General features: G+C 41.0%; 1 protein-coding gene across 2 annotated transcripts in view; it reads left to right on the top strand.

Moving 5' to 3' along the window:
- LOC106612642 (limbic system-associated membrane protein) overlaps positions 1 to 25,426 on the top strand; it is a 510,786-nt gene that overhangs the window by 336,675 nt on the left and 148,685 nt on the right. The window contains exon 2 of one of the 2 annotated variants that reach the window (XM_014213995.3): positions 22,546 to 22,624. In XM_014213995.3, the coding sequence (XP_014069470.1) occupies positions 22,546 to 22,624 (79 nt within the window). Of the gene's footprint in view, positions 1 to 22,104; positions 22,625 to 25,426 lie in introns of those variants that run through there. The other variant, XM_014213994.3, reaches the window with a different exon arrangement.

A 25,426-nucleotide genomic window follows, 5' to 3' on the forward strand; every position in this document is an offset into this window, starting at 1 on the left:
GAATACATATTTCATAACAACAGTTCTGTAGGCTAACAGGCGTCAAAACATAATACTTTGAATTAATTTTTATTTCACCTTTATTTAACCAGGTAGGCCAGTTGAGAACAAGTTCTCATTTACACCTGCGACCTGGCCAAGATAAAGCAAAGCAGTGTGACAAAAAACACAAAGTTACACGTGGGATAAACAAAAGTACAGTCAATAACACAATACAATAATCTATATACAGTGTGTGCAAATGGAGTAAGGAGGTAAGGCGATAAATAGGCCGTAGTAGCGAAGTAATTACAGTTTAGCAAATTAACACTGGAGTGATAGATGTGCAGATGATGATGTGCAAGTAGAAATACTGGTGTGCAAAAACAATATGGGGATGAGGTAGGTAGTTGGATGGGCTATTTACAGATGGGCTGTCTACAGATGCAGCGATCGATAAGCTGCTCAGATAGCTGATGCTTAAAGTTAATGAAGTCTCCAACTTCAAAGATTTTTGCAATTCGTTCCAGTCATTGGCAGCAGAGAACTGGAAGGAAAGGCGGCCAAAGTAGGTGTTGGCTTTGGGGATGACCAGTGAGATATACCTGCTGGATATATCTCACTGGTGACCAGTGAGCTGAGATAAGGCGGAGCTTTACCTAGCAAAGACATAGATGACCTGGAGCCAGTGGGTTTGGCGACGAATATGAAGCCAGTGCCAGCCGACGAGAGCATACAGGTCGCAGTGGTGGGTGGTATATGGGGCTTTGGTGACAAAACGGATGGCACTGTGATAGACTGCATCCAGTTTGCTGAGTAGAGTGTAGGAGGTTATTTTGTAAATGAAATCGCCAAAGTCGAGGATCGGTAGGTATGTTTGGCAGCATGAGTGAAGGAGGCTTTGTTGCGAAATAGGAAGCCGATTCTAGATTTAATTTTGCATTGGAGATGCTTAATATGAGTCTGGAAGGAGAGTTTACAGTCTAGCCAGACACCTAGGTATTTGTAGTTGTCCACATATTCTAAGTCAGAGCCGTCCAGAGTAGTGATGCTGGTCGGGCGGGCGGGTGCGTGTGGTACCCCCATAGAGACTGCCAGAGGTCCGGACAACAGGCCCTCCGATTTGACACACTGAACTCTATCTGAGAAGTAGTTGGTGAACCAGGCGAGGCAGTCATTTGAGAAACCAAGGCTGTTGAGTTGCCGATAAGAATACGGTGATTGACAGAGTCAAAAGCCTTGGCCAGGTCGACGAAGACGGCTGCACAGTACTGTTTTTTTACCGATGGCGGTTATGATATCATTTAGTACCTTGAACGTGGCTGAGGTGCACCCATGACCAGCTCGGAAACCGGATTGCAAAGCGGAGAAGGTACGGTGCGATTCGAAATGGTCGGTGATCTGTTTGTTAACTTGGCTTTCGAAGACTTTAGAAAGGCAGGGCAGGATGATATAGGTCTGTAACAGTTTGGGTCTAGAGTGTCACCCCCTTTGAAGAGGGGGATGACCGCGGCAGCTTTCCAATCTTTAGGAATCTCAGGGATACGAAAAAGTGGTTGAACAGATTAGTAATAGGGGTTACAACAATGGCGGCGGATAATTTTAGAAAGAGAGGGTCCAGATTGTCTAGCCCAGCTGATTTTTACGGGTCCAGGTTTTGCAGCTCTTTCAGAACATCAGCTATCTGGATTTGGGTGAAGGAGAAGGAGAAGCTGGGTAGGCTTGGGCAAGTAGCTGCGGGGGGTGCGGAGCTGTTGGCCGGGGTTGGGGTAGCCAGGAGGAAAGCATGGCCAGTCGTAGAGAAATGCTTATTGAAATTCTCGATTATCGTGGATTTACTGGTGGTGACAGTGTTTCCTAGCATCAGTGCAGTGGGCAGCTGGGAGGAGGTGCTCTTATTCTCTATGGACTTTACAGTGTCCCAGAACTTTTTGGAGTTAGAGATACAGGAGGCAAATTTCTGTTTGAAAAAGCTAGCCTTTGCTTTCCTAACTGACTGTGTGTATTGGTTCATGACTTCCCTGAAAAGTTGCATATCGCGGGGACTATTCAATGCTAGTGCAATACGCCACTGGATGTTTTTGTGCTGGTCGAGGACTGTCAGATCTGGAGTGAACCGAGGGCTATATCTGTTCTTAGTTCTACATTTTTTGAAAGGGACATGCTTATTTAAGATGGTGAGGAAAATACTTTTAAAGAACAACCAGGCATCCTCTACTGACGAGATGGTCGATTAGAAAGGCCTGCTCGCAGAAGTGTTTTAGGGAGCGTTTGACAGTGATGAGGGGTCATTTGACCGCAGACCCATAATGGATGCAGGCAATGAGGCGGTGATCGCTGAGATCCTGATTGAAAACAGAAAAGGTGTATTTGGAGGGCAAGTTGGTCAGGATAATATCTATGAGGGTGTCCATGTTTACGGATTAAGGGTTGTACCTGGTGGGTTCCTTGATCATTTGTGTGAGAAGGCATCTAGCTTAGATTGTAGGACGGCCGGGGTGTTAAGCATGGGGTGTTACTTATGAAGTTCGGGGTGTTACTTATGGAGCCGCGCCGCCATTATGCACACAGCAGTGGAAATAGTACCCAATTGTCATACTTGAGTAAAAGTAAAGATACCTTAATAGAAAATTACTCAAGTAAAAGTGAAGTCACCCAGTAAAATACTACTTGAGTTAAAGTCAAAGTATTCGTTTTTTACATGTAATTGCTAAAATATACTTAAGTATCAAAAGTAAAAGTATAAATTATTTCAAATTCTTTATCTTTACCAAATGGCACCATATTTTAAAATGTAAAAAAAAAAAGTATATGTTTTTTTGCCAGGGGCACACTCCAACACTCATTTTGCAAATTAAGGATGTGTGTTTAGTGAGTCTGCTAAATCAGAGGCAGTAGGGATGATCAGGGTTGTTTTCTTGATAAGTGTGTGAATTTGACCAATTTCCTTTCCTGCTAAGCTTTCAAAATGTACTTTTGGGTGTCAGGGAAAATGTATGGAGTAAAAAGTAAAACATTTTCTTCAGAAATGTAGTGAAGTAAAAGTAAAAGTTGTCAAAAATATAAATAGTAAAGTACAGATACCCCCCATAAATGACTTACGTTGTACTTTAAAGTATTTTTTGTACTTTTAAAGTATTAAATACCCATGATACTGGCAAAAGAGAAAAACATCAAGAGTAAATACATTTAGGAGAAATTAATTACTAGATATATGGGGAAACATGAACGCGCTAAACAATTTATATATGTCATTAAATAATGCGCGTTCTTGACGAGAGCTACTGAGTCAGCTTCGTCACTTTACCTAATATCTGGACTCTTCATCTGTTTTTGTCTCATCTTTCTCTCCTCCTCTTCACACATCTCTCATGTTCTCATTTTCCTCCCCCTCTCATTTTCCCGCCTCCCTCTTATGTATCTCTCTCACTGCCCTCTGCTCTCTCGCTCTCTTTTCTCTCTTCATTCTCACTGATTGCCATTTCTATCCTAGGTTTCCGTGTCTTCTGTTTCTTGTCATTTCATTCCTCTCCTTCACCTGGACTGCACTCCTATCATTCTCATTTTATCCCCTCCCCACCCCCTCTCAGTCAAATTAAATAGTATTGGTCACATACACATAGCAGATGTTATTGCAGGTGTAGCGAAATCCTCTCTCCTCTTGTGTTGTGTTTAGGGTTGTATAGCTTCAGTAATTTAGGTAATTAACAGAAGATCTATGGTCATATATTGTAACTTTGGTAACTTATACTTGAACAACTTTTTAAAAAGTATTTAATATATAGTATTCATGTATTATATGTGTTCATATTGTCTATGAGTTTCTAGTAGATAGACCATATGGTTCAAGAGAAAATAGCATAAATTATGAAAAAAAGATCTATTCAACAATGACATTATTTTCAATTAACTCCGCAATGTTTTTCACAACTGCCACCAGTTTGACCCAAAACATTGACAACAAATACATATTGACATAGTAAAATAAATAGACTTCTGTAAAGGATATTTCATGCTGAAACCCTCATATTAAACGCCAATGGTATTCACTATGGTTTATATTTAGGACACTTTATTTTACAGCTTTTTCATTATTTTACATGTGATATGGCCACACAGATGGCCAGAGATTATTACAGACACCTGTGATAATCTGAATTACCCAAATGGGCCACTCGATGTGTTGTGATAGATTACATAAAATCCTTGAAAGATACCAACGTTCTGGTAGTTTACTGGTAAACTTTTCCACTAATATACCCTCCCTTTGCAACCCTAGTTGTTATTCACAACCAAATGCGATACAGGGCGGCAGGGCGCCTAGTGGTTAAGAGCGTTGGGCCAGTAACCGAAAGGTTGCTGGTTCAAATCCCGAGCTGGCAAGTTGGAAAAATCTGCTGTTCTGCCCTTGATCAAGGCAGTTAACCCTCAACAACAACTGCTCCCTGGGTGCTGTGGATGTTGATTTAGGAAGCCCCCTGCACTGCTCTGTTTCAGAGGGGTTGGGTTAAATGAGGAAGACACATTTCAATTGAATCATTCATTTGTGAAACTGACTAGGTATCCCCTTCCCTACATAGGTTTTTAGGAAGGTGCGTCAGTTATTTTGTGAAATGTATTCAGTATGATAGTACACAAACCCCTTGCCTTGGCCATGGGTGGAGATGAGAATAGAATGTAGGATTCACTTGAGTAGCTCAGTAGGTAGAATCATGCTATTTTTATTCAGTCTGCAAGGAAAGCACAGGTTGGATGTGATTGTGAATAACATGCTTTGAGGTAGGCAGACTCTTGGGTAAATGGTGATGGTAGACTGGTAAGTGTGCCTAGTCATGTATGGAGTAGTGAAAACCTTTACATAAAAATGGTCTCACATGAAATGACTTGTTTTAAGCATTCAGACAGTGTATTATTACTCTGAAATTGCCCAGTAATTTATGGTAGATGTAAGGCTAACTTTGTAATGTATTTCTACCCCACGTCAGTCATATGCATCGGTATAGCCAGAGGACTCAATGCTCTGACAACTAGTGTCAGGCATCACCCCTACATCTGAAGATGCACCTCCACCAAGACAGAGGCAACAAGTGAGTTATTTTGGACATTTCTGACAACGGTGGGAGAACTGTGAATACAAATCAAATAATCATGAATATCCCACATATTTTGGGGGTTGGTAGTAGAGCAAAAATAAGGATTTCCATCTCCAATGGGATAACAAAATTCTATTATATTATAGTTGTTCATGGTTCCCCTTCACCAAATAAAGGCAGATGTGCCTCAGTCAAAAAGAGCCATAGATTGACAAGACTTGTTTCTCATAAGAAATCAAAAAGCACTTAACAATTCAGTGCCATGTTCTTTTTCAGTACTTTTTTTTTTTGCGTATACAATATCACGCCCCAAGACATATGAGAACACCTCTGGGAGTTGTAAAAAATGTCCCTAATATAAAAATAGACATAAAGATGTCTCCATTTATCTTTGAAAATACGTTGATCCTCATCCTTTTAAAACAGGAAAGCCGGTATTTTCATGTCATGTTAATGTATTTTCTTGAACAAAGTGTAACAGATCTTCATAAAAGCCAAAGCACTGTTTCACGTCATAGAAAAATGGAAATAGAAATTTGGGACGTTTGTGATTATTAAAATGCTGGTTGTAATCTTTTGGAAACGAGAAAGCAAGACCTATCTGAGAGAGGCTGGGAGGAAAGAGCCCAACCAAAGCCTGTTAAACTTTTTCAATAGGCCTAGTTTTTGGGTATCATGTTATAATTATTCTGCTCCCGGTTGAATGCTTTTGATTGTCATTTCCTCAAGACATTGAGTGAGCTCGTGAAAAGTTTGATTCTAAAATAGCTACAAGAGATGTGATATTCCAAGTAGCCATTCTGGGTGAAACTACTACATAAGTGTTTGGTTGTAAAACACGTTCATCGTGCAGTCTGTCATCGTCACATGGCACTGCCTTTGGGGGGTAGTATGATACTTTCATCACCTAAAATAAAATGTACCATCCTCTAGGATAGAACTACCATTTCTGATGCATGCAATCACCATAAACATAGACATGTTGCATTTTGTGTCATTGTATTATTATTCTCCTTGACGAAGACCATGTCAAAAACTAATCCCGTCTGATTTTTTTACTTAGTTCTATTGAACATGCCACCATAATAAAGGCATTTTAATTATATGAAGAATGCTTATAGGTCCTCCTTTGATTTTTTCTTAACCAATAGCACCTTTAATCTACAAAGATCTACTAGCAGGTTTATCCTGTTGCTGTTATTTTCCAAGGTATTTCATTAAATGACAATCATGCAAAGTTCAAGCTCATCTTTATAAGAAAGGTTCTGTACTATTCCATGTGTGGGGTCAATATCAACTTACTTTTGGGTAGATTTGTAGTGTTACAACCTTCTGGCCAGATCCTGTGTTGATAAGCGCAGATTTTTACTCCGCCAATTGAGTACGCTTTCTTGATGCAGCCGATGGTGCGCAGGGCTACGGGACAGAAGGTTGAGGGTTTACCGACCACTGCGGACAAGCTCACTCTCCCTGCTTGTTTTATTACAATATGGTTTGGTATCACATTTGATTTGAGATGGTGCTCTTCTAATGACCTGTGTGCTGTGACTGACTGTCTTTGAGCCTTTGTTTTTGGTCTTTAATTTTTTCAAATGAGAGATTCAGAAATTGGATAGGCACTGCTGTCTCTCTGAAATAATGGAACAAAGAACACCTAACAATCTTCCGCTGGCTTTCAGCCCTTTAACTTTATAATTAGTCCTCTCTGAAAACCCTGAAACATGAAATATTATCTCAGAGGATACTTTCACATTTTCACATTTGAAGACCAATTTAATTGAGGCCAGACTATGGTGCTATATGATTTAAGATGGACATCAGAAACGCAGAATTTCCACATAAAAGCAAATCGAGATTGCTTTGATGTCTTAGACTTGACGGATTCACTAACAAGGGAATCCTCCGATAAACATTTGCTATGCTGTTTTAAACAACATTTTGACAGCATTCTTGTGCTTTATCTGGTCCATTTGAACGCATTCCAAATTACATGACATTATGCTTTATTAAAAAGAAGGTCATGAAAATAGCTCAGCCCAATGCAAATAATGGAATGCTCTTTGGTATTTAACTGGGGCTGATATGGTTCATACTTTACAAGCGTATTCATAGACCCAGAACACGGCTAATAGCCACAAATGCAAGGACTTCAGAATGTTGTTTGTTCAAAGATTTAACAAGGCTTAACATTTATTATTAATTTTAAACAGACCTAGCTACTATAAGGATCTGTAGAGCAGTGACGGACCAACACATCCCCGCCAGACGACAAGGACAAGGGAATACACACCAAACCCACTGTTACCAGCCAGAGAGCACAGAGAGACGGCCAGAAGGGTGCAAGCAGGAACCCTTTCCCCTTCGCCTTCTCTCACACCTCCCGTCTACTTCAAAGCCTCTCCTATCAAATCAAATCAAATGTTATTAGTCACATGCGCCGAATACAGCAGGTGTAGACCTTACAGTGAAATGCTTTCTTACGAGCCCCTAACCAACAGTGCAGTTTCAAAGAATACGGATAAGATTAAGAGATCAAAATAACAAGTAATTAAAGAGGAACAGTAAAAGAAATTACATTTAAATAAATATATACAGGGGGGTGCTGGTACAGAGTCAATGTGTGGGGCCACCAGTTAGTTGAGGTAGTATGTACATGTAGGTAGAGTTAATTAAAGTGACTATGCATAGATAACAACAGAGAGTGGCAGTGGTGTGGAGGGGGGGTGGGGGGTGGCAATGTGAATAGTCTGGGTAGGCATTTGACTAGATGTTCAGGAGTCTATTGTCTTGGGGGTAGAAGCTGTTTAGAAGCCTCTTGGACCTAGACTTGGTGCTCCGGTACCGATTGCCGTGTGGTAGCAGAGAGAACAGGCTATGACTAGGGTGGCTGGAGTCTTTGACAATTTTCAGGGCCTTCCTCTGACACCGCCTGGTATAGAGGTCCTGGATGGCAGGAAGCTTGGCCCCAGTGATGTACTGGGCCGTTCGCACTAGCCTCTGTAGTGCCTTAAGGTCGGAGGTCGAGCAGTTGCTGTACCAGGCAGTGATGAAACCAGTCAGGGTGCTCTTGATCAGCAACAAGAGCGGCAGGTTTGAACCAAATGGCACTCAGACTTGAGACAGACTCAGCTGGCTTCCGATAAAGACTGAGGATGACTGTGGCTCAGTCAAGGAGCTTCTCCATTGGAAAGCAATGACCTGCACACACAGTGCCTCAAAAACTCTTATCTTCTCAAGGAAACAAGGTAAACGGACTGAAAATGACATGGTTAAAAGTGTTGAGATTTGTGTATGGTAAGACCTTGTATTTAGGTAGGATATATTTTCCTGACAATTAACCGGTATTGTCCTCACTTCTCCAAGGAGATGTATGTTGTTTGGTATCTGTGCGACCAAACAGTCTTCACACGGATGTTAGAATATGTTAAGAGAGTGTACAAAATACCCTCCCTTTTGATCCATAGGCTGCACAGGTCACAGAACAATGCAGGCAAAGAATGGGTGCAGACTCGAACCCTTGGAACTTTTCCCTCACCTAAAGAAAAACCCTGGAATGAGTAGATGTCTCCAAACATTTGACTGGTTGGATACACCTACTCATTCCAGGCTTTTCCTTTTTTTTCTACATTGTAGAATAATAGTGAAGACATCAAAACTATAAAATACCACATATGGAATCATGTAGTAACCAAAAAAGTGTTAAACAAATCCAAATATATGTTATGTTTGAGATTGTTCAAAGTAGCCACCCTTTGCCTTGATGACAGCTTTGCACTCTCTTGGCATTCTCTCAACCAGCATCATGAGGTGGAATGCATTTCAGTTAACAGGTGTGCTTGTTCAAATTTAATTTGTGGAATTTCTTTCCTTCTTAATGCGCTTGAGCCAATCAGTTGTGTTGTGACAAGGTAGGGGTGGTATACCGAAGATAGCCCTATTTGGTAAAAGACCAAGTCCATGCTATGGCAAGAACAGCTCAAATAAACAAAGCGAAACGACTATCCATCATTACTTTAAGACATGAAGGTCAGTCAATCAAGAACATTTCAAGAACTATGAAAGTTCCTTAAAGTGCAGTCGCAAAAACCATCAAGCGCTAAGATGAAACTGTCTGTCATGAGGACCGCCACAGGAAAGGAAAGCCCAGAGTTACCTCTGCTGCAGAGGATAAGTTCATTAGAGTTACCAGCCTCAGAAATTGCATCCCAAATAAATGCTTCACAGAGTTCAAGTAACAGACACATCTCAACATCAACTGTTCAGGGGAGACTCCGTGAATGAGCTTGAATTGCTGCAATGAAACCACTACTAAAGGACATCAATAATAATAAGAAGAGACTTGCTTGGGCCAAGAAACACGAGCAATGGACATTAGTCCTGTGGAAATCTGCGCTTTGGTCGGATGAGTCCAAATTTGAGATTTTTGGTTTCAACCGCTGTGTCTTTGTGAGACGCAGAGTAGGTGAATGGATGATCTCCGCATGTGTGGTTCCCACCGTGAAGCATAGAGGTGGAGGTGTGATGGTGTGGGGGTGCTTTGCTGGTGACACTGTCAGTGATTTATTTAGAATTCAAGGCACACTTAACCAGAATGGCTACCACAGCATTCAAATCAAATCAAATTTTATTAGTCACATGCGCCGAATACAACAGGTGTAGTAGACCTTACAGTGAACTGCTTACTTCTGAGCCCCTAACCAACAATACAGTATAAAAAAAAAATACAAATAAGAATAAGAAATACCCGTAAAACAGTTTAAACGTCAACAGTAAAGAGGCGACTCCAGGATGCTGGCCTTCTAGGCAGAGTTGCAAACAAAAAGCCATACCTCAGACTGGCAAATAAAAATAAAAGATTAAGGTGGGCAAAAGAACAGACACTGGACAGAGGAACTCTGCCTAGAAGGCCAGCATCCCGGAGTCGTTTCTTCACTGTTGACATTGAGACTGGTGTTTTGCGGGTACCATTTAATGAAGCTGCCAGTTGAGGACTTGTGAGGCGTCTGTCTCTCAAACTAGTCACTCTATTGTACTTGTCCTCTTGCTCAGTTGTGCACTGGGGCCTCCCACTCCTCTTTCTATCTCTCGTTAGAGCCAGTTTGCGCTGTTTTGTGAAGGGAGTAGTACACAGCCTTGTTCGAGATCTTCAGTTTCTTGGCAATTTCTCGCATGGAATAGCCTTCATTTCTCAGAACAAGAATAGACTGACGCGTTTCAGAAGAAAGTTATTTGTTTCTAGCCATTTTGTGCCTGAAATCGAACCCACAAATGCTGATGCTCCAAATGCTCAACTAGTCTAAGGAAGGCCAGTTTTATTGCTTCTTTAATCATCACGACAGTTTTCAGTGGTGCTAAAATAATTGCAAAAGGGTTTTCTAATGATCAATTAGCCTTTTAAAATGATAAACTTGGATTAGCTAACACAACGTGCCATTGGAACACAGGAGGGATGGTTGCTGATAATGGGCCTCTGTAGATATTCCATAAAGAATCTGCCATTTCCAGCTGCAATAGTCATTTACAACATTAACAATGTCTACACTGTATTACTGATCGATTTGATGTTACTTTAATGGACAAAAAATTGGCTTTTCTTTCAAAAACAAGGAGATTTCTATGTGACCCCAAACTTTTGAACGGTAGTGTACTGTGCACTATATTAGTTTTGTTCTTTTTTATGTTTAGCTCACACATAACATAATTATAAGCGTGCATTAAGCTGTCTGTAATTGAATACACATGGCAAAAACGAATGTAGACATTAATAAATGCATTTCTATACCTTCCAAAATATTTCTTTTACAGTGGTAGGGGAGTGCCAAAGTGGAGGCACGGTGGCTTCAACACAGTGCCCCCAGAGTCATCTAGTGTAGGCTATATATAAATAATTTTGAGAGATGTCCAGCTCATTCATCATCTTCTTTTCCCTGGTGTGAATATGGGTGTGTAATCTGTACCTGTTCATTTTACTATTAGAATTTTTGTTTCCTAGAAATACCTGTTTCTGTTCATTTTCAGACTTTCAAATAATTGTATTGCTTTTGTCCTTTGATTCACATGCTCGAAATACGTTAGACAAACTCCCCTTATCCTTTTCCTTTCCCCTTCTTGTCCTGATTCGATCAGTTTTTCCATTAACATCTCCATTATTCATTCACGCTGTACATTTACCGCTTTACCCTGGTTATTTCTAAATAAATCCTCTTTGTTTAATAAAATATTTACTGTCGCCAAGAATGCATTGGTTTGTCATTTAAAGAACTTAATAGCCTTCATGTGACAGTTTATTCTTATTTTATTTTTGGGCCAGTGGAAACAAAACACAAGCTCCTTGCTTCCCTGCACAAAGCACATAACATTTAACGTTGAGCATGATGGTGTCATACAATATTGACCGGAAATAATGCAGCAAGCCAGTGACATGTGACACAGAGGGATTTTGTGGTAGTATGATGCCATTCAGAAAGCAAAAATGGTTTCAACCAATAGTGTTGCAGTGACTCAAATAAGATTGTGATGAAGTGAGAGTGGCTTTAAGCCCGGCTGTTACAGACCACCATTCTAGGAGATTGTGATCGTGTAAGACAGACCACAAGGCTCCTCAGCATATTTATCTTCCCTAAGACTGACAGTGATTTTAGGATAGCGAGACAGTGATTCTGCAAGTTGATTTGAGACTGTGCTTTGAGACTGTGACTGTGCGAGGCAAATCTCATAATGGACAGAGTGAGACTGACTCTGTAAGACTGATGCTATGGGGCTCATGAGGGATAGTGGTTCTTCAAGACGGAGTTGATGTCTGACAGCCGTTCACTGTAGATGTAGAAGGTCTGAGATATTCAAAGTTACATAACCGTGAGGAAAATATTCTGTGGGACATACGTAGTTGTTCCATGAGACGGCTACAACCCAGTGATTCTACAAGGCGGAGCAGTGGCAACCCTATGAGAGTGCTGAGTGGTAGTTGTAGGGCCTGTGAAATAGTAATGATACCACAGTGCAAACTGAGCTCGCATGGTGCAGCTGCAGCAGATGGAGGAGCTGCTCTGACTGCGCTGTGCATCCCAGGACTCACCGCTGGCTGGTGTCAGCATGTCCTGCTCTGGGTCATTATGCATGAGGCCTAATAACACAGTGATGGATTATAGGTCACCTCCGCTCCCTTCTGACCTTCCCGTCCCTCCTTCCATCACACACTGGTCCATTTCCAACAGGCGGCAGAACAGCAGAACTCAGCTCTGGCTGAGGACAGACAGAGCAATTAGCCCTGCAGGAGGGGCTATAGGTTCTCCTTAGGTTAAGAGTCAGATAATCCATCCAGCTACTCCAGCGGTAAACAAGCAATGCTTAAACTATGGGATTAGCATAATTACTGTAGTTACTATGGGTGTCTGTTCATAGAAGTAGTGTAGATGTAAATGTATCAGTATAGAGTCTAACATATAGCAAGCGGGTGCAAGATAGTACTCTGTCTCCTCTTAGCATTAACTGTACCATAAGCTTAGATGTCCTGATCTATCATAAACAATTTCACCAGAGGAACGCTAATAGATTTCATTCTTAGCTTCATGGCTGTATGATCATTTAATGCTATGATAATTCAAATTAATTACATTTCCTTTAATTAGCTGATACAGTAAAAGGGAATGTACATTTCTTAAGACTGTGTGTGAAGTCCTCATTGGCAATTAGGGAGTTCTACTGTACTCCCTTCAAATGATTCTGCCGATCTATCCTTAGTACTGCAACAACGTTATCATCTGTTTCATGGTTTTGATTTGAAAGTGAAAAAAATGATAACTTACAGCAAATGTTCTATGTTGAAAGAAATGGGTGGGGATGGCAGTGGCTGTTGCAATTAGTGCTCTGTACTTTTATATGGGATACTAATTAGAAAAATGTAAATCATGCAGATTTTGGCTGAGGGCCTAGAGATAGGCCTTTGGGGCTTCTGTCTCCAGAGATCCCAGGAACTTCTTTCTTTATCAAGGGACTCTATCCATTCATATGGAGAAGTACTGCATAATTCATCTGGGTCTGAAAGAGTCCGCTTTCTACTGGCCAGCCATTAAGGAATGAAGGCTGTAGACTGCAAGGAAGTGGAAAATGTGTGTTTGCTTGAGAAGGTGTGTGTGTTGGCGTGAGAAACAAATAAAATACAATTTTATTTGTAACATGCACCGAATTCAACAGGCGTGGACCTTAACATGAAATGCTTACTTACAAGCCCTTAACCGACAATGCAGTTAAGAAAATTAAGAGTTTAGAAAATATTTACTATATAAACTAAAGTAAAAATAAAGTAGAACAATAAAATAACAATAACGAGGCTATATACAGGTATGTCGAGGTAATTGAGTTAATATGTACACTACCGTTCATAAGTTTGGGGTCACTTAAAAATGTCCTTGTTTTTGAAAGAAAAACACATTTTTTGTCCATTAAAATAACATCAAATTGATCAGAAATACAGTGTAGACGTTGTTAATGTTGTAAATGATTACTATAGCTGGAAACGGCTGATTTTTTATGGAATATCTACATAGGCGTACAGAGGCCGATTATCAGCAACCATCCCTCCTGTGTTCCAATGGCACGTTGTGTTAGCTAATCCAAGTTGAGCATTTTAAAAGGCTAATTGATCATTAGAAAACCCTTTTGCAATTATGTTAGCACAGCTGAAAACTGTCGTGATGATTAAAGAAGCAATAAAACTGGCCTTCTTTAGACTAGTTGAGTATCTGGAGCATCAGCATATGTGGATTCGATTTCAGGCACAAAATGGCTAGAAACAAAGACCTTTTACCTTTTATCATGACACAAGGCGAGACCCAGATGTAGACACAGGAGGCAGATGGTTGGAATTTAAGATGTTTAATAAATCCAAAGGGAGTAGGCAAGAGAATGGTCGTGGACAGGCAAAAGGTCAAAACCAGTTCAGAGTTCAGGAGGTACCGAAGGGCAGGCAGAATGGTCAGGCAGGCGGGCATGGAGTCCAGAAAACAGGCAAGGGTCAGGACCGGGTGGACTAGCAAAGGAGAATAGAAAAAGGAGTAAGGGAAAAAACACACTGGTTGACTTGATAAACATACAAGACGAACTGGTACAGAGAGACAGGAAACACAGGGATAAATACACTGGGGAAAACAAGCGACACCTGGAGGGGGTGGAGACAATAACGAGGACAGGTGAAACTGATCCGGGTGTGACACCTTTCTTCTGAAACTCGTCAGTCTATTCTTGTTCTGAGAAATTAAGGCTATTCCATGCAAGAAATTGCCAATAAACTGAAAATCTCGAACAGGGCTGTGTACTACTCCCTTCACAGAACAGCGCAAACTGCCTCTAACCAGAATAGAAAGAGAAGTGGGAGGCCCCGGTGCACAACTGAGCAAGCGGACAAATATATTACAGTGACAAGTTTGAGAAACAGACACCTCACAAGTCCTCAACTGGCAGCTTCATTAAATAGTACCCGCAAAACACCAGTCTCAACATCAACAGTGAAGAGGCGAATCCGGGATGCTGGCCTTCTAGGCAGAGTTCCTCTGTCCAGTGTCTGTGTTCTTTTGCCTATCTTAATCTTTTCTTTTTATTGGCCAGTTTGAGATATGGCTTTTTCTTTGCAACTCTGCCTAGAAGGCCAGCATCCTGGAGTCGCCACTTCACTGTTGACGTTGAAACTGGTGTTTTGCGGGTACTATTTAATGAAGCTGCCAGTTCAGGACTTGTGAGGCATCTGTTTCTCAAACTAGACACTCTAATGTACTTGTCATCTTGCTCAGTTGTGCACAGGGGCCTCCCACTCCTCTTTCTATTCTGGTTAGAGACAGTTTGCACTGTTCTGTGAAGGGAGTAGTACTCAGCGTTGTACGAGATCTTCAGTTTCTTGGCAATTTCTCGTATGGAATAGCCTTCATTTCTCAGAGCAAGAATAGACTGACGAGTTTCAGAAGAAAGTTATTTGTTTGTGGACATTTTGAGCCTGTAATCGAACCCATAAATGCTGATGCTCCAGATACTCAACTAGTCTAAAGAAGGCCAGTTTTATTGCTTCTTTAATCATCACGACATTTTTCAGCTGTGCTAACATAATTGCAAAAGGGTTTTCTAATGATCAATTAGCCTTTTAAAATGATAAACTTGGATTAGCTAACACAATGTGCCATTGGAACACAGGAGTGATGGTTGCTGATAATGGGCCTATGTACACTTATGTAGATATTCTATTAAAAAATAATCTGCCATTTCTAGCTACAATAGTCATTTACAACATTAACAATGTCTACACTGTATTGGGATCAATTTGATGTCATTTTAATGGACAAAAAAATGTGCTTTTCTTTCAAAAACAAGGAAATGTCTATGTAACCCCAAACCTTTTAACTGTAGTGTATGTTTTTGGAGGAAATGTGCTAGAATTAGGCCTAAATTCAAATGTACATCCCAAGGGATTTTTTTCCCTCCAGAGTGACCTTTTGCAGATCAACAATCAAAACAAAAACAAAAGAATCCCATTTTCCTGTGTAACCTTCAAGTCTCATGCAGTGGTACGTTTCTGTTGTGTTTTCACAGATTTGCCTTCAAGTCATCCACTATTCCCATGTCCCTACGTTTAAAGAGGCCCCATAGAAAAGTTAGAACTCACAACAACTCACTAAGCTGAACATTACATAGAGGCAAAAAAAACGAAGCAAACTGATAAATAAATTGGTTGAAGCGGTATATTGAACAATTGTTGATTGTAACCAAAATCCAAGCTGGCAAAATAGGGTGTATAAGATATGCTATGAGGCTATGAGGTAGATAGTGAACGGTACAGTGGATCTTTTAAGATTTGTAGTTTGATTTGGTCGCTATGTTTGTCTTAAAAGACTGTACTGTAACGAGGTGAGTCTAGTGTACGCACATAGTGTCTGCAATGGCTGTTTGTGGCATTGAGTCTCTAACAAGTAATATAAATTTGCAGTATATAAAACATAAACGACTAGCGAAACCTTTATGATAGTATGTGTACTGTACAGTATGTCAACACCTTTGTTGACACCGCAGCGTTCAGTTGCTTTTTTCTTGTGCTATTCGCCTTCAAAACAACATTTTTCTATTGCTCTATCTATGTACTACGCCTCTATGTGGACAGCCTGTTTGTGAAATGAATAGCAAAAGAATGACCTGAGGGTTGGTGGAGACTCTGGGAAAGGTCAAACTCCCACCGTCACGCCTTCAGAATGAGTCGCTGCATGATTAGCTTCTCCAATCATGGGGTGTAATGTCAGGATCACCATTTGCATGGAGATTGACCCATACCAGATGCATTTGATTCCCTTTGATCACAGAATACATTGTTGGAACAGTGATGTCGGAATTCATAAATCTTTTGGCCTTGACTTGGAGAAGGTTGTGCACTATGGATTTGACTCTCGGTTGCATGTGAGTTATCATTTCAGCAATCGTGCAATATGCAGGGATTCTTGTAATTGCATATTCATCTGAATGTTCATACATCCGAGAATGCAGAGTGTTTTCACACCTTAGTCCCTGTTCACCTCACAGACCTTACATAATGTCTGTGAGGATTTTAACCTTGTGTAGGATTTTAGCATTCAGAGGCTTCTTGCTGACCGTTATCTTTTTTTTGCACATGGATTTTCAGCAAAGACATACATACAGGGCTTGAGGAAAAATCATCTTGTGTGAAAACAAAAATGAATGCATATGCTTATTACTGTAGCATTCACTTCTGAGTTGTGTTTTTGCATTGTGATCATCTTTATGAAGGTGAATATCTCTGTCAACCTAGCTATGTTGACCAAATAGTTTTTGGGGTGTTTATTCCATGCGTGAAGCAAAGTATTTGTCGAGAAACCATGATAGCTTTTGCCAAGCCAAATATTTAAGGAAATCTGTTAACAGAGAACACATTAGTGTGACTGATGTTTGGATCCCAGTACTACACAAACAATATGCTTATTTTGGCTTGGTATATAATCAATCTATACTGCTGGGAATTTTAAAAAACTTGCTCGCCATGCGTTTGAATATTATCAGTTGGGACATTATCAGCACTGAAGTCAGCATAAATATCTCATGACTCACTGGACAACATTTGACAACAGAGGAAACTTCACCAAATAAGCAGAGTTTTACACTAACAGCAAACCACATTTTTGCTGAATTCTAAATGTATGCCTAGCCCATACTTCCTACGCATTCCTGTAGATCTGAAACAATTGGATAGCTGTAAATAATATGGCAAAAATACCACCCAGCCTTTTACCTGATCCTGAACAGGATCAATCTGGTACTTCCAGCAATATCTTACAGTCATGCCAAGGCAATTGATTTGGAATTCAGTACTAGTTGAGGGCTTAACAAGGTTTCTCCCTCATCAGAAACCCTAAAAGGAGGTCAATCACCACTTTGAGCACAACATTGCCATTCTTTGTGCCCATTCTCTTTTATTATCTTTGCTGCCAGCTTGAGTTTTGCTGACAAACGGCTCATCAGGCAAAGATGTAATTCATTGTGTTCCTCCTGTGATATATTGCTGAGTGCAGGTGCCGTATCCTTTTTCCTGCATATCCTGCATTTCGCTGCCAGGAGCTCACGTATGACGGGAATGTCAAGGTAAATTATGCATCCACTCTTTTTTTCCCCACAAAGAGAATGAAATTAATCAGAACACACTGTCGGTGGGCGTGTTCGTTAATGTTCACTTTTCCTTTTTGACACGGGCCATAGTAAGTTAGGTAATAGTATGATCTCAGGGGTGAGAATGCCTCATTGATCACCCAAAGTTCAGTAATGGTCCTAGAACCATTTGTGTTTATAATCAGGTTACCCTACAGAGTTCATGAAGAATCATGCCTTGCAGAGTTCAATAATGATGAACCCTTTTTACCTGGAATTGCTTCTCCAATATTTTTGAGTTTGTCATTTTGAAGAGGGGGATTGTTTAATGAGGGGATAACAGAAACTCTTTGTTCAGCTTAGCAGGCTTTAAATGGACCTCATTTCAGGTTCTAGTTCTCTCAATACAGTTCACTCACTCAGTGTTATCTCACTACATTCTGCTCTTACCCAATAACAGTTTGTTCAAAGACAGAGGAACAATACTTTCTCCAGACATGTGGAGTGACAACATGGTGCAAATAGTGATAGTCATGACAAATCTCCACCATGCTGCATGTTATGAGTAAGCATAAATATGCTGAGTAGGATAACGGTTGTTTTTCTCATCTCTAGAATGCCTCTAAATTGCTATCCTTCATGCATGTGGACTTATAATTATGCATACTGTACCTTTAACATCTAAATTCACTCGCTAGTACAATTCATACTGTATTACAACGTGATTTGCATAGTACAGTATGTCGTTCCCAACATACAACAGGGCTTTCCAGTGTTTCAATACCCCTCTGGTATCGCCTGAGCTTGGAGCAGCACAGTGCCATGGAACTAGTTCTGTCAGTCTTCTTTCTTTCAGCAGTGTACAGTATGTGGGGAAGAGTGGGGTGGTCTGTGTGAGGAAGGGCTGAGTGGGTTTCTCTAGTCTAGTGTGTGGTCGAGGGCAGCGTTCAGGCTTGGAATATAGATGAACAGTAACCATATCATATGTTGACGGTATGGTGGGTAAAGAAGGAGGAGAGGAAGGGAGGAGGGGAGTTCTCTCTCCCGGTCTTCTCTCTGTGTTCTTGGTGCTCAGTCACGTCACTGTACTGCAGTAGGATAATGCTAATGCAGTAGGATAATGTACAGACTGTGAGGGAGGAAAAGAGAGGGGTTGTAGCTCTAAATTATCTTGCCCATGTTGCATCAGTGAAAGGCTTATGGCTATGAGCATAATGTTTCAATGGGATATTTGGGACCTAATTAACTTACACATTTTGTACCAGTGCAAAAACTATCTTTTTCAGAGGAGAATAAGAAAAATAACAGTAACACTTTACTTGACACCCAGCGTCCTAACACGTTATGACACGATCATAACCGTGTCATATGTCATGACAGCTGACATAACTTGTCATAATATAGTCATGACCCATATATTTACACTGTTGTGACATATATTGCGATATTTTATGGCTGGTTATGACACCTACATAAGAGTGTCAAAACTCACATTTATTCAAAGGTGTTTTTTCCCTGGCAAGAAGTCTCCTTTCATTTGAAAGTTTGTTTCTTAAGTCCTTTGTTGTTGTTGTAATGAATTTCTTACGGTCCTGGTTTTTTTCATCATATTTTAAATAACTTGCAGAAAATGCACTTTATAACACATTCATGAAGCGTTATGACCATCCTGTGTCACTTTACTTGGACTAAGAATATACACTTTATGACACTGTCAAGAAGTATCATCACCATCATAATCATGATAATCATATAAGCCAGATAGGCCTATCACGTACATGCCCTTATCTCAGTCATCAATCAAAAAGAGGGTGTCTTGTCCTGCTCCTGAAATCTGATCCTGCATTCATCTCCGTCATCAGCAACAGAGCATTGGGGGAGGTTCATGTCTGACATCAAGTTGTGTGAAATTACAATGGTAATTTCATATGGTCAATTCCAGCAAATGTTATATAACATAAACATACTGTTAACAAGTAAGCTATGGTGTAACGGAATGTTTTGCCTTGTGTGGTAGGTTTTGACACTCTTATGTAGGTGTCATAACCAGCCACAAAATAATGCAATATATGTCACAACCGGCCTAAATATATATGTCATGACAGTGTTATGACCATATTATGACAGGTTATGAAAGGTTATTTCAGCTGTTATGACATATTATGACATGGTTATGACTGTGTCATAAGGTGATATGACACTAGTTGCCAAGTAAAGTGTTACTAAAAGGGTAAAAACAAAGCTAGAACATGAAAGTCAAGAGTGAGTGAATAACATGAATCATCTTAATATGAATGTGTTATTGATCTACTTTAATGTTGTAGCCTATTCTCTCTTGCAAATAAAAAGTACATATGCAGTGCACATGCTTAATTAATCTGGCTCTGAATATGAATAGAAGAGTTTATCCATACTAAAAAAATCAATGGGCCTGAGTGTGCATAGAGCTTGACCATGTGCAAACTATTCTATCTTGCTAAAACTTCTCAGTTGCTTTTCGTAAAGGAAGATGGAGTTTGACATTCTGTTCTAGGAAGCATGAGGGAGGATCCACAGCGGAAAGCATTTTAGTGCTCCCTCTAATGCACTAGTATTAGCACTTCCATAAACTGTCCCATATTAATTATGCTCATAATTCCCTCCAATCTCTCACAGATGCAGCTCCATTCTGGGCTAATCTCACACTGAAGCCTCATTGCAGCATGCTGCTGATGCTAAAACTGAGAAGCCAAGTGTGTTTTAGTGCTATTCCTCACAATTTGTCTGAAACACAGACTGTTCTTATAGGCCAGGGTTCCCCAACTGGCTGAATTTTGCCCACCAGGTTTTTGAGCTATTTTGTAATTGTTGGACATAAAAGACTGTAAAAACACCTGCAAAATCAGCTCCAAGTGATTTTAATTTGGGAAATCTGTTCCAAAGTATTCCCATGCATAATAGAGAGATACTGTATATGTGATCATATTCAAATGTAAGCAAATGTTTTAATCAAATATTATATCTGTTTGGGCTTCTTGCGGTCAATTTGCGGTCTACAAATGATTTATAATTATGTTCCGGCTCCCTGACCATCCGCTCAAGAAAAAAACGTCCCACGGCTGAATCTAGTTGATGATCCCTGCTGTAAGCTACTTTGGCGGTCAACAAAGGATTACATTAGATCATTAATCATAATAACAAATACTGGTGTTTATTCAGGATATAAACACAGGTTCTATGTCGGAGATGAAGACGGCATGCAGTGAATGCTGATGCTGTTTACTATTTTTCTCATTATGATCAAATGTGCAAACTGTCTGATTTCACTTTACAATTAAATAAGCTTTTGGGTGATTGAACATAAGGAAACAGCCTATTAAATCTGTTTCCTGATTAGCAAGAAATAAAAAAAAAAATGCTCGGTCCCCACATTTACATTTCTGATGAAGTTGAAGGCATGCCCTTGCAACTCTTGCACCAGTAACAGCCAAAGTGATTGTAATTACCATCCTTGTTAAAATCAAAGCCAATGTGTCTAGACACCGTTTTATGATGACAGATTGGGCATGACCCTATAAAGAATAAACAACTTTACCCATCAGCTCTTTCATCATGTAGTGAGCGTATTAAAGATAAAAAGTAAATGAATGTCTGAACAGTAATCTTCCCCAAAATAAGTCTTCACTGTAGAATATGTTTCTGTAGCCTTTAATGAAATACATTGGCTTACTAAATAGAACACGGAAATAATATTTTGAGTCAAAATAGTTTTCTAATGTAGGCTATATGTCAGAGTTCAGTTCAGGTGGTAGTGCATAGCCAGGTAAGATAAGGTGACAAGATGCACAAGGATGTTGTGCACCTTGTCACCTTACCTTACCCGGCTATGCTCGACAAGGTCTTCAGTGTTGAGCAATTTCACTCCATAGTTGGGCTATACTGGTAGCCCTACAGTCCTCTTGAAATACCTGAGGTAGGCTATATGGGATCATAGAAATGGAATGACAGAATTAGAATACAATTATCTTTCTATTTCTATGTATGAGGGAAAGCTAGCACAATGCATCCAATACTGTAGGTTTTTAATACACAGTTGAAAAGTCTCCCACACACATTTTATCAAATAAAAATAAATAAAACATCAATCAATTCAAATGTGAACCTGTATGCCCATGAATATAATTTTAATAACTACATTTTGCTTATAATTTCTTTGGGTCATATCATGACCATGTTGGCATGTAGTCTTAACTTGTGGACCTTGAACAACAAGCGAGGCATTTACTTCGACACATAGCCAATGACTTTCCTCTCTCAGCTGCCGACCGCAGTTGAGTCTAGCAGAAAGGGACCTCAGCTGGTGCTGTTGTCGTGACAACCAATAAGGGCGCATCAAACTCTCGTGAAGGGGGCAGCAGTGCGATGTATTAACGGGGGTGGGGTAATCGGATAGAGAGAGCGCTAGAGTGAGAGGCGCTGGTGACTGGAGAGGTTTGAATTTCCTCCCCACCTCTAAAGAACTCTGCTGCCTGCTCATCGCTGCCTTTACGCGGGAGCAGAACGCACAGTGGAATACAGCGCATGCAGAGAGGGTTTACGGAATATATGTTTTCCTCCAAGCCATTTTGTTTTCGTTATTTCAACGCATATTTATCTTCCTCAACATCATAGAAGCCCTTAGTCACACTTTGGCGTGGAGTAGGATATTGCCAAGGGTCGGAGCGCCACTTCAATTCCCTTTTAAAGTCCAAACACTTTCTCTCGGATCTCTGCGCGTCCGGTTAGGAAATGCTGGTCGGAAGGAGACCGTGTTGGAGGCAATTGCAGGCTTCTTTTTTCAGACTCCTGTGTCTTATTCCCACAGGGTTCCCCGTCCGAAGTGTGGATATGCAGCGAGCGACCGACAACATTACTATTCGTCAGGGTGATACAGCGGTTATCAGGTAGGTCTCAAACTCAACTTTCCATTTGTTCGCAGCCTCCAAGTGATGCTGAGTTTTGTCTGCAGTGCATAGAACCAGCATGGAATGAAATTATCACTGATTCAATTGGCACGTTCACGAATGTGTAGGCTACTGATGCCTAATGTGATCTAATTCAAAATATTGAAATGTCACGTGTTTTAAATTGTATAGGACATCAACTAAGTTAAATACTCATCAATAGGGTATTATATGATAAAAAATAGCCTCTTTCGGATGAGAAATGTAGTGATAAAAATATGCTTTTTTTGGAAGGGAGGATTTCAAGTGAATTATTTGATCTGATATGCGATTTGATATAGCTCTATAGCCTAGTCTACTATGTAGTCTATGCCACAGTCACATTATCATCCCCAAACTGCAAAATAATGATGTAGCCTAACTTAAACGACAGTGCCCTGGTATTCATTGGAAATCACTGAAAACGTTAAGTGCGTCATGAAATCGCCCAGAGATGATGAAGCCGCGGATTATAGGAGGCTACTCTTTTCAATGTCGGAGAGGCAAGGGCTGTGTTGGGTAGCATACAATACATAACAACGCAGTTTGATTTTCCGAATTGCACAACAGTCCCAAATCACCCGGTTATGAAAAATAAGTGCAAAGCGCCATAAAAGCTTCACTGAGGATGGAATCCATCGTGTCTTTGTGCCTTTTTTTGTCGGGAGTAGTTTTAGCCTATAGTTAATCACCTCCCAGACAATGCAAGCTGTCAATTTAAAGCTATTATGTTGTTGTTGGACACAGATGTCATTAGTCACGTGGTCACAGCCATGCGTCTTTGGACGAGCAGGTCAGTGAGGGGCTAGGACCACCCCTCCCCCTCCCAAAAACAAATTATTTGGAGGGGTCTATGCAAGTCACAACAACAATATTTCTCTCTCTAACTCACTCTCCCTCACACACTTGCTGATTTTTTTTAACCACTGAATTGAAAAGTATGCTAATGTAGAGTTTATTTCTGGCATAGCCTACATGGTAAAGAATTAACCATTATGACTGTTATGTCTGAAAAGTAGTTTGGAGGAAAAGTGATGTTATGTATGATATTTTTATTTTTGTGTAATGTTAAATGAGAGCAATCGGATCTTTATAGAGCAATATTAGGTGTTGTACCCATTGTGAGGTGCACACACACTGCACCAGACAGAGGCAAAGAGAGTATTGTTGTATATTCGCTGACGGGTTGTCTATAGAGTTTGGGAATCATTGACCCAGACACACCCCTACTGTGCTGTATTGCCCTACAGCGCCTCTGCATGCCAAGCTGTTATATGTTCTCTATACATACCCTACATGACCGTGACCGCTCTCTCCACTGGCTTCCAGTCGAAGCTCGCATCCGCTACAAGACCATGGTGCTTGCCTACGGAGCTGTGAGGGGAACGGCACCTCCGTACCTTCAGGCTCTGATCAGGCCCTACACCCAAACAAGGGCACTCCGTTCATCCACCTCTGGCCTGCTCGCCTCCCTACCTCTGAGGAAGCACAGTTCCCGCTCAGCCCAGTCAAAACTGTTCGCTGCTCTGGCACCCCAATGGTGGAACAAGCTCCCTCACGACGCCAGGACAGCGGAGTCAATCACCACCTTCCGGAGACACCTGAAACCCCACCTCTTCAAGGAATACCTGGGATAGGATAAAGTAATCCTTCTAACCCCCCCCTTAAAAGATTTAGATGCACTATTGTAAAGTGGTTGTTCCACTGGATATTATAGGTGAATGCACCAATTTGTAAGTCGCTCTGGATAAGAGCGTCTGCTAAATGACTAAAATGTAAATGTAAAATGTGACCGCTCGTCGAACATCTCATTCCAAAATCATGGGCATTAATATGGAGTTAGTCGCCCTTTGCTGCTATAACAGCCTCCACTCTTATGGGAAGGCTTTCCAATAGATGTTGGAACATTGCAGCGGGAACTTACTTCCGTTCAGCCATGAGCATTGGTGAGGTCGGCACTGATGTTGGGCGATTAGGCCTGGCTCGAAGTCTGCGTTCCAGTTCATCCCAAAAGTGTTCGATGGGGTTGAGCTCGGGGCCTTGTGCAGGCCAGTCAAGTTCTTCCACACCAACCTCGACAAACCCTTTCTGTATGGACCTCACTTTGTGCATGGGGGCATTGTCATGCTGAAACAGGAAAGGGCCTTCCCCAAGCACAGAATCGTCTAGAATGTCATTGCATGCTGTAGCGTTAAGATTTCCCTTCACTGGAACTAAGGGGCCTAGCCCGAACCATAAAAAAGAGCCCGAGACCATTATTCCTCCTCCACCAAACTTTACAGTTGGCACTATGCATTGGGACAGGTAGCGTTTTCCTGGCATCTGCCAAACCAAGATTTGTCTGTCGGTCTACCAGATGGTGAAGCGTGATTCATCACTCCAGACAACACCTTTCCACTGCTCCAGAGTCCAATGGCGGTGACCTTTACACCACTCCAGCCGACGCTTGGCATTGCGCATGGTGATCCAGGCTTGTGTGCGGCTGCTCGGCCTTGGAAACCCATTTCATGAAGCTCCAGACTAACAGTTCTTGCGCTGATGTTGCTTCCAGAGGCAGTTTGGAACTCGGTAATGAGTGTTGCTAACCGGGCAGATGATTTTCACGCGCTACGTGCTTCAGCACTCGGAGGTCCCATTCTGTGAGTTTGTGTGGCCTACCACTTTGCGGCTGAGCCGTTGTTGCTTCTAGACGTTTCAGTCCACAAACTTTTGTATATATAGTGTATCAATGCACTTGAACTAATACACAGTAGAATATGCTTG

The sequence above is a fragment of the Salmo salar genome, chromosome 09 (genome assembly GCF_965601325.2).
Source record: "Salmo salar chromosome 09, fSalSal1, whole genome shotgun sequence".
Lineage (NCBI taxonomy): Eukaryota > Metazoa > Chordata > Actinopteri > Salmoniformes > Salmonidae > Salmo > Salmo salar.